At 51.7% G+C, this 10,000-nt stretch overlaps 1 protein-coding gene across 6 annotated transcripts in view; it reads right to left on the bottom strand.

Annotated features, from left to right (window-relative positions):
* LOC138958048 (uncharacterized) overlaps nt 1-10,000 on the bottom strand; it is a 64,109-nt gene that overhangs the window by 14,759 nt on the left and 39,350 nt on the right. For all 6 annotated transcript variants that reach the window (XM_070329096.1, XM_070329095.1, XM_070329094.1 and 3 more), the window contains 2 exons: nt 8,998-9,149; nt 969-2,572 (listed from right to left, as the gene is read on the bottom strand). In XM_070329096.1, coding sequence (XP_070185197.1) covers nt 969-2,572; nt 8,998-9,149 — 1,756 coding nt within the window. The remainder of the gene's footprint in view (nt 1-968; nt 2,573-8,997; nt 9,150-10,000) is intronic.

The following is a 10,000-nucleotide window of genomic DNA, read 5'->3' as shown; positions in this document are numbered from 1 at the left end:
GGTCGGAGGTCCTAAATCCTACAATTATCACTATAACTTCATGTAATTTTTGATACCCAAATCGACAAGTTGCAGGTCACCGAAGACGCCTAACTACAGTTTCATAAGGCATGTTTAGTCCATGAAGTCCTTAACTAACCCTCATGTCTCTTGTACATTAATAATTCTGGATAATAACATTCACGTTTGAAAAGGTCACAAAGATGCTTGTGGATTGCAATCTATCCAGGCGTCTTGGTGATAATTAAATGCTAGTGTCCAGATTGAACGTTTAGGCTACCCGAGACAGGGCAAGAAGTGATCACAAATCAGCACACGCATGCCCTAGCTGCCACCCGAACACAGAGAAGGAAGCTCAGGTCCACACACGCATGCCCTAGCTGCCACCCGAACAAAGAGAAGGAAGCTCAGGTCCACACACGCATGCCCTAGCTGCCACCCGAACACAGAGAAGGAAGCTCAGGTCCACACACGCATGCCCTAGCTGCCACCCGAACACAGAGAAGGAAGCTCAGGTCCACACACGCATGCCCTAGCTGCCACCCGAACAAAGAGAAGGAAGCTCAGGTCCACACACGCATGCCCTAGCTGCCACCCGAACAAAGAGAAGGAAGCTCAGGTCCACACACGCATGCCCTAGCTGCCACCCGAACAAAGAGAAGGAAGCTCAGGTCCACACACCAAAGACAGAAGAAAGGAGATGGTGAACTCCTCATCATCCCATCTGTCATACACCCCTTCTGCATTGACCCTCCTTAACAGACAGACAGATAGACATACAGACAGACACACAGACAGACACACAGACAGACACACAGACAGACAGAGACACACACACACACACACACACACACACACACACACACACACACACACACACAGATAGACACACCGACAGAAAGAGAGGTAGGTACACACACACACACACACACACACACACACACACAACACACACTATCAATACTGACTTTTCCTGCGGATGTAGGACGACGTGGTGGAGTCTTCGCTCGACGTCCTGACCAGCCCCAGGTCCTCCACGGGTCCCTCCGGGTGGATCTCTACGGGGGGTCCGAACACGTGCGGCTTGTGGTGCTGGTGGTGGTGGTGGTGGCCGTGGCCCGAGGCAAGCTCGCGCTGGACCTCCTCGGGGGGCGCGTCAAAGGTGGGGTCCGCAGACCGCGCGCTGAGCGAGTGATGGGTCTTCGCCGCGTGGTCCAGCGGCATCTGCTGTCGCTCCTTCACCGTCATCCGCCTGGGCGCCTCGCTGTTCTCGTCCCGCGCCTGCTGCTGCTGCTGCTGCTGCTGCTGCTGCTGTTGGCGGGAGAGTTGCTGTTGCTGGGCCGGGGTGGGCTCCTGGCCGGGCAGCCACAGGTTGGCGGTCCACGTCTTGCTCCCGTCCCCGAAGTTGTTGCGGACGTTGAAGATGGGGGCGTTGCCAGGCGACATGGGGGAGAAGGGCTGGGACGTGGGGGACAGGGGGGACGACACGCTCCTCGGGGAGAAGGGCTGCTGACCGCCAGGTGAGAAAGGCTGAGTGCCAGGTGAGAAAGGCTGACCGACAGGTGAAAAGGGCTGACTGCCAGGTGAGAACAGCTGCTGCTTGCTGCTCGTCTGTCGGCTGTACGTCTGCTTGCTACTCTGGGAATAAGCCTGCTGCTGATGCTGCTTGCTCATGAACGACGGCTGGCTAGCTGGCGAGAAAGGCTGGCTAGTTGGCGAGTACGGCTGGCTGGCTGGCGAGTACGGCTGGCCTCCCGGTGAATAAGGCTGGCCTCCAGGTGAGTACGGCTGCTGTCCACCAGGCGAGTAAGGCTGCTGGGAGTACATAGCAGAGGCCGACACCTGGAACTTGACGGGGGAGAAGGGCTGGGGGGACTGTTTGGCGTTGAAGGAGGGCTTGGCGGCCATCTGGGGCTTGGGGGCCACCGGGGGGCCCATCATGGGCTTAGGGGCCACACTAGGGCCCACTTTGGGGGGCACGGCCTTGAAGGTAGGCCGGGGGGCCCAGGTAGGGCCCGGGGGAGCCGGGGCGGGAGGAGCGGGCTGGGACTGAAGGGTAAAGGGGGCCTGGGGGGAGACAGCGGGTGAGAACTTGACGGGCTGGGGGGACAGCGGTCTAGGAGACAACGATTGTTGGGGGGAGACAGCAGGAATAAAATTGACAGGCTGGGGGGACAGCGGTCTGGGAGACAACGATTGTCGGGGGGAGCCCTGGGGCCGGGGGGAGAGGGAGGGTTTGGGAGACACTGGCGGCCCGGGAGACAGGGCCGTGGACAGCTCTATGATGCCGTCTCCCAAGCTGACGTCATTTCCGTTGACGTCACCGTACCCCGATGACGTAGTGACGGTGTGCTCCCTCTGTACGAAAGTGGTGCTCTGCGAGCCCCCGTCTGACGTCACGAAAACATTCTGCTGCACCTCATGCCGCGTCCTGCCGTCGTCCTGCACGGATGAGGTGGATGACGTCACGTGGGATGACGTCACGGCGAGTTCCGCCTCATCCTGAGGGGTGAGGATGGGCCCGGGGGTCTTCTTGCTGGCCAGCAGTTTCCCCAAGTCGTCAGCATCACCTCTGCAACACAGGCGGGAGAAATGGGATCAATTTATTTGCATGTCTGAGCACAGGCACACTGAGCCGCTATCACAGACCCCAACCTAAGCAGAAACATTGCAAGTCTTTCTGTCATACTTATCACGAGCGTGCCAGGAAACGAGCCATTTTTGGCTCACGTAAGTGTAGCCTATGCGATCGTAACTTTGTCTGTCTGTGCGTGCGTGCGTGCGTGCGTGCGTGCGTGCGTGCGTGCGTCTGTGCGTGTGTATGTCTGTGGTAGAAACTCTAACATTTGAAGACGTCACATTACATTGACGTCACATTATGACGTAAGAGGGTTAGACGTCACGCGAAGGAAGTACTGACAGTCTCGGTCATTATTATTTTGAGCGCGCCGAGACTAGTTGGCAGTCGTGTCCTTGTAAGTAGGCTACATGCAGACAGACAGATCTAGATCTAGTGTCTCGCTTTCTTGCACAGTTTCACCTATGCTCTTTCTCTGTGTGTGTGTGTGTGTGTGTGTGTGTGTGTGTGTGTGTGTGTGTGTGTGTGTGTGTGTGTGTGTGTGTGTGTGTGTGTGTGTGTGTGTGTGTGTGTGTGTGTGTGTGTTTGTGTGTGTGTGTGTGACGGAGTGATTGAGTTTGTGTTACTGTTTGTCGATTTCTTACGTGAGCCTTGAAGGCTTCGCCTCTTGTCATTAATGTCTTTACTATTATGGCACAATACGTAGCCATGGCAGCATTACACGAATACCTGCACACTAAGCTATAATACAAGCCAAAAAAAGTTTGACTAGGCATGATGGCAGAATGTGAAGGCCGGGGTGGGTGGAGGTAGGAGAGGTTTGACTAGGTATGATGGCAGAATGTGAAGGCCGGGGTGGGTGGAGGTAGGAGAGGTTTGACTAGGTATGATGGCAGAAAGTGAGGGCCGGGGTGGGTGGAGGTAGGAGAGGTTTGACTAGGCATGATGGCAGAATGTGAGGGCCGGGGTGGGTGGAGGTTGGAGAGGTTTGACTAGGCATGATGGCAGAATGTGAGGGCCGGGGTGGGTGGAGGTAGGAGAGGTTTGACTAGGCATGATGGCAGAATGTGAGGGCCGGGGTGGGTGGAGGTAGGAGAGGTTTGACTAGGCATGATGGCAGAATGTGAGGGCCGGGGTGGGTGGAGGTAGGAGAGGTTTGACTAGGCATGATGGGAGAATGTGAGGGCCGGGGTGGGTGGAGGTTGGAGAGGTTTGACTAGGCATGATGGCAGAATGTGAGGGCCGGGGTGGGTGGAGGTAGGAGAGGTTTGACTAGGCATGATGGGAGAATGTGAGGGCCGGGGTGGGTGGAGGTAGGAGAGGTTTGACTAGGCATGATGGCAGAATGTGAGGGCCGGGGTGGGTGGAGGTAGGAGAGGTTTGACTAGGCATGATGGCAGAATGTGAGGGCCGGGGTGGGTGGAGGTAGGAGAGGTTTGACTAGGCATGATGGCAGAATGTGAGGGCCGGGGTGGGTGGAGGTAGGAGAGGTTTGACTAGGCATGATGGCAGAATGTGAGGGCCGGGGTGGGTGGAGGTAAGAGAGGTTTGACTAGGCATGATGGCAGAATGTGAGGGCCGGGGTGGGTGGAGGTAGGAGAGGTTTGACTAGGCATGATGGCAGAATGTGAGGGCCGGGGTGGGTGGAGGTTGGAGAGGTTTGACTAGGCATGATGGCAGAATGTGAGGGCCGGGGTGGGGGGAGGTAGGAGAGGAAAACAAAGTAAGCAGAGCGGTCAAGCTGGGAATAACACAACATCTCTGGTACGTTCGTGCCTAGCGGCATTACTGCCGTCAGTCTCAAAGAGCCGTCATGCTCTCTTGTCGCTCGACAACACCTACAAACAAGCAACAGCAAAAGTTCGCGGAATGAAGACAGGCTGGACAGGCAGCCATCATTAACCGGACCATGCCATAAACAACATACACATTCCTCAACTCGCGTTCTACCCATGGTTCTGATTTGCCTTGCTTCCTTTCTGTCCACAGCAGTGGTTCCCGTCCTACGGGGCGGTGTCAGGACTGACTGAGAAAGGTTAGAGCGGACTGTGCGTATTCATTCTTAGCACGTGCACACACAAACATGACACATGTGTTATTCCTCTGCTGTCCACCTGGTATGCAGGTACGCAGCTGACGTACCTTTCGAACGGTAAAGGTGGGGGGGGGGGGGGGGTGGGGCAGAAGAGAGAGAGAGAAGAACAAGGAGACACCGTGAAATAAGAACATGATTAATTAACAACACAAAACGCAGACGCAAGCGGAAGACAGACTGAAAGACAATTGAAGTCACGGCAACAACAACAAAATTTAGGGGGGGGGGGAGGAGGGGGGTCAAGGCGAAAACAAGAAAACACCGGGAAAAACAAAACACAGAGTAAAGACAGAAGACAAGGGGTAAGACTCGGAGCAAAGGAAGGAACACGTGACAAGAGTAAAGACAGAAGACAAGTGGTAAGACTCGGAGCAAAGGAAGGAACAAGTGACAAGAGTAAAGACAGAAGACAAGCGGTAAGACTCGGAGCAAAGGACGGAACAAGTGACAAGAGTAAAGACAGAAGACAAGTGGTAAGACTCGGAGCAAAGGACGGAACAAGTGACAAGAGTAAAGACAGAAGACAAGTGGTAAGACTCGGAGCAAAGGACGGAACAAGTGACAAGAGTAAAGACAGAAGACAAGTGGTAAGACTCGGAGCAAAGGACGGAACAAGTGACAAGAGTAAAGACAGAAGACAAGTGGTATGACTCGGAGCAAAGGAAGGAACAAGTGACAAGAGTAAAGACAGAACACAAGTGGTAAGACTCGGAGCAAAGGACGGAACAAGTGACAAGAGTAAAGACAGAAGACAAGCGGTAAGACTCGGAGCAAAGGACGGAACAAGTGACAAGAGTAAACACAGAAGACAAGTGGTAAGACTCGGAGCAAAGGACGGAACAAGTGACAAGAGTAAAGACAGAAGACATGTGGTAAGACTCGGAGCAAAGGACGGAACAAGTGACAAGAGTAAAGACAGAAGACATGTGGTAAGACTCGGAGCAAAGGACGGAACAAGTGACAAGAGTAAACACAGAAGACAAGTGGTAAGACTCGGAGCAAAGGACGGAACAAGTGACAAGAGTAAAGACAGAAGACAAGGGGTAAGACTCGGAGCAAAGGAAGGAACACGTGACAAGAGTAAAGACAGACAGAGAAAAGGACGAGGAAAAGGAGCAGAAGGAAGGAGAGGAAACACTTTAACAACAGAAAGTCAGTCAAGGGGCGATCGTAACAACAGAAAGTCAGTCAAGGGGCGATCGTAACAACAGAAAGTCAGTCAAGGGGCGATGGTAACAACAGAAAGTCAGTCAAGGGGCGATGGTAACAACAGAAAGTCAGTCAAGGGGCGATCGTAACAACAGAAAGTCAGTCAAGGGGCGATCGTAACAACAGAAAGTCAGTCAAGGGGCGATCGTAACAACAGAAAGTCAGTCAAGGGGCGATCGTAACAACAGAAAGTCAGTCAAGGGGCGATCGTAACAACAGAAAGTCAGTCAAGGGGCGATCGTAACAACAGAAAGTCAGTCAAGGGGCGATCGTAACAACAGAAAGTCAGTCAAGGGGCGATCGTAATTGAGCAGGTATGGGCTCGGAGAAGGAACGAAGGAAGGAAGGTAGGTCGGAAGGGAAATTAGGCAGTGATTATTAGTATAACAAATACACATAACGGGTAATCTCAGGGCCAATGCAATAAACACTTCTCTCGCTCACTCTATCGCCTCGATGTCCATGGCAAGCTAGCTCCCTGGTTGTGACCACACTGAATGGTGAGGAGCAAGGTTAACACACCTCCCACACGTTATCCTGCTGCATGCAGATAATACATCCCCAGGTAAAGAGTGCCCACTGCCCCCTGACATAATTTGACCCCCTCTACCCCTCCCCCCCCCTCACCAAATCAATCACAAATGGCTGGGGTTGGCGTAAGTCCAGACATGAAGAGTTATGCGTGGGTGATCGTGGCACACGTGTTTGGTTACCCTTGGGCCGCACGTGCAAGGAATCAGTGCCGTGACAACACATAGACACAGGCAAACAATGGTGTGAAGCGGGACTCACGTGCAATCGTGCTTTCTCTTCCATCTCCGGCCACCGTAAAGAGGATGGTGGCTGCCAAGTGTCTGTTTTACTGAGCGGGTTTCTTGCTTTGTGTCCTTTCGTCTTTGAGGATAGCTGCAGCTCGAGGTATGCTGCCAACACTGAGGTTAACTATATCTTGATGTTGTTGTTACACCCCCGGTAGAGGGGTGTGTATAGGTTTCGGTCGATGTGTTTGTTTGTTTGTTTGTTTGTTTGTGTTCGCATATAGATCTCAAGAATGAACGGACCGATCGTCACCAAACTTGGTGAACAGGTTCTATACATTCCTGAGACGGTCCTTACAAAAATTGGGACCAGTCAAACACACGGTTAGGGAGTTATTGGTGGATTTAAATTATACAAGGACTTATAGAGGGACATCTTAATGGTCAAAGGGAAATAACCATTCTCACTCAGTCACTGCCACCAACTGAGAAGGTTATTTCCCTTTGACGGGGGTGTTTTTCCTACCTCGGAGGAATTTCTTGTTATTGTGAACATTATCACGATAAGTCTGCCGTTTTGACTTACACTCCGTGGAGTCTGTGTGCCTTTATGCGTTACTGTGTAGAGTTAGGTTCGTGTGCCCACCTACGCATTTGTGTGTGTGTGTGTGTGTGTGTGTGTGTGTGTGTGTGTGTGTGTGTGTGTGTGTGTGTGTGTGTGTGTGTGTGTGTGTGCGTGCGTGCGTGCGTGCGTGCGTGTGCGGGTGTAGTGACCTACCTTTATATCTGTAAGGTGAGGGTGTCACATGACCTACCTGTATATCTGCAAGGTGAGGGTGTCACGTGACCTACCTGTATATCTGTAAGGTGAGGGTGTCACATGACCTACCTGTATATCTGAAAGGTGAGGGTGTCACATGACCTGCCTGAATATCTGTAAGGTGATGGTGTCACATGACCAACCTGTATATCTAAAAGGTGAGGATGTCACATGACCTACCTGTATATCTGTAAGGTGAGGGTGTCGCATGACCAACCTGTAGGTGAGGGTTTCACATGACCTGCCTGTATATCTGTAAGATGAGGGTGTCACGTGACCTACCTGTATATCTGTAAGGTGAGGGTGTCACATGACCTGCCTGTATATCTGTAAGGTGAGGGTGTCACATGACCTACCTGTATATCTGTAAGGTGAGGGTGTCACATGACCTACCTGTATATCTGTAAGGTGAGGGTGTCACATGACCTGCCTGAATATCTGTAAGGTGATGGTGTCACATGACCAACCTGTATATCTAAAAGGTGAGGATGTCACATGACCTACCTGTATATCTGTAAGGTGAGGGTGTCACATGACCTACCTGTATATCTGTAAGGTGAGGGTGTCACATGACCTACGTGTATATATATCTGTAAGGTGAGGGTAACACGTGACCTACCTGTATATCTGTAAGGTGAGGGTGTCACATGACCTGCCTGTATATCTGTAAGGTGAGGGTGTCACATGACCTACCTGTATATCTGCAAGGTGAGGGTGTCACGTGACCTACCTGTATATCTGTAAGGTGAGGGTGTCACATGACCTACCTGTATATCTGTAAGGTGAGGGTGTCACATGACCTACCTGTATATCTGTAAGGTGAGGGTGTCGCATGACCAACCTGTAGGTGAGGGTGTCACAAGACCTACCTGTATATCTGTAAGGTGAGGGTGTCGCATGACCTGCCTGTATATATGTAAGGTGAGGGTAACACGTGACCTACGTGTATATCTGTAAGGTGAGGGTGTCACATGACCTACGTGTATATCTGTAAGGTGAGGGTGTCACATAACCTACCTGTATATCTGTAAGGTGAGGGTGTCACATGACCTGCCTGTATATCTGTAGGATGAGGGTGTCACGTGACCTACCTGTATATCTGAAAGGTGTCACATGACCTACCTGTATATCTGCAAGGTTAGGGTGTCACGTGACCTACCTGTATATCTGCTAGGTGTCACATGACCTACCTGTATATCTGCAAGGTTAGGGTGTCACGTGACCTACCTGTATATCTGCTAGGTGTCACATGACCTACCTGTATATATGCAAGGTGAGGGTGACATGTGACCTACCTGTATATCTGCAAGGTGTCACGTGATCTACCTGTATATCTGCAAGGTGAGGGTGTCATGTGACCTACCTGTATATCTGCAAGGTGTCATGTGACCTACCTGTATATCTTCAAGGTGAGGGTGTCATGTGACCTACCTGTATATCTGCAAGGTGTCATGTGACCTACCTGTATATCTGCAAGGTGAGGGTGTCACGCGACCTACCTGTATATATCTGTAAGGTGAGATGCCAGGTGACCTACCTGTATATCTGCAAGGTGAGGGACTCCCCGGCAGCGTCAATGAGGTCGACAGCCTCGTCGTGAGTCTTGTCGTGGACCGGGATGCTGTTGATGCTCACCACCGCGTCCCCCTCCTTCAGGCCCTGCGCATGCGCCTGGCTCTTCTTCCGGATCTGAGAAACACAGCACAAAGTATCGATTGAACATTGGATTTGCCTTATCTGAGTCTGACATCTTTTACACACATCTCGCAGTTTCGGAGGAGCACTGACTGTCTCACTCTGTGTAAAATGTCATGTCGGTCAACAATACAAACAACGTAAGATACTGCAATCCCTTGGTGTGCTTTGCTACGTTACTGTTTCACGTGGTGGGCAATCCCTTGGTGTGCTTTGCTACGTTATTGTTTCACGTGGTGGGCAATGGCCTTGATGTGCTTTGCTACGTTACTGTTTCACGTGGTGGGCAATGGCCTTGATGTGCTTTGCTACGTTACTGTTTCACGTGGTGGGCAATGGCCTTGGTTTGCTTTGCTACGTTATTGTTTCACGTGGTGGGCAATGGCATTGATGTGCTTTGCTACGTTATTGTTTCACGTGGTGGGCAATGGCCTTGATGTGCTTTGCTACGTTATTGTTTCACGTGGTGGGCAATCCCTTGATGTGCTTTGCTACGTTATTGTTTCACGTGGTGGGCAATCCCTTGGTGTGCTTTGCTACGTTATTGTTTCACGTGGTGGGCAATGGCCTTGATGTGCTTTGCTACGTTATTGTTTCACGTGGTGGGCAATCCCTTGATGTGCTTTGCTACGTTATTGTTTCACGTGGTGGGCAATGGCCTTGAGTAGTGTGATACAACATGCTGGGCGTTGGGGAGTGGGTGACACCGGCAAGACAAGAGATTGAGGGTTTACACGAACATCATAGTTGTTGGCACAGGATCTAGGAGCTTGCTTATTATTTACTTATGCATGCTTACCCTTACTACTACTATTCATGCAGGAGTAAATAATGATCGACCAGCG

The sequence above is a fragment of the Littorina saxatilis genome, linkage group LG2, assembly GCF_037325665.1.
Source record: "Littorina saxatilis isolate snail1 linkage group LG2, US_GU_Lsax_2.0, whole genome shotgun sequence".
In the NCBI taxonomy this organism is placed as follows: domain Eukaryota; kingdom Metazoa; phylum Mollusca; class Gastropoda; order Littorinimorpha; family Littorinidae; genus Littorina; species Littorina saxatilis.
The sequence above is the reverse complement of the archived record's forward strand: the minus strand, read 5'-3'. Positions and strand labels throughout refer to the sequence as shown.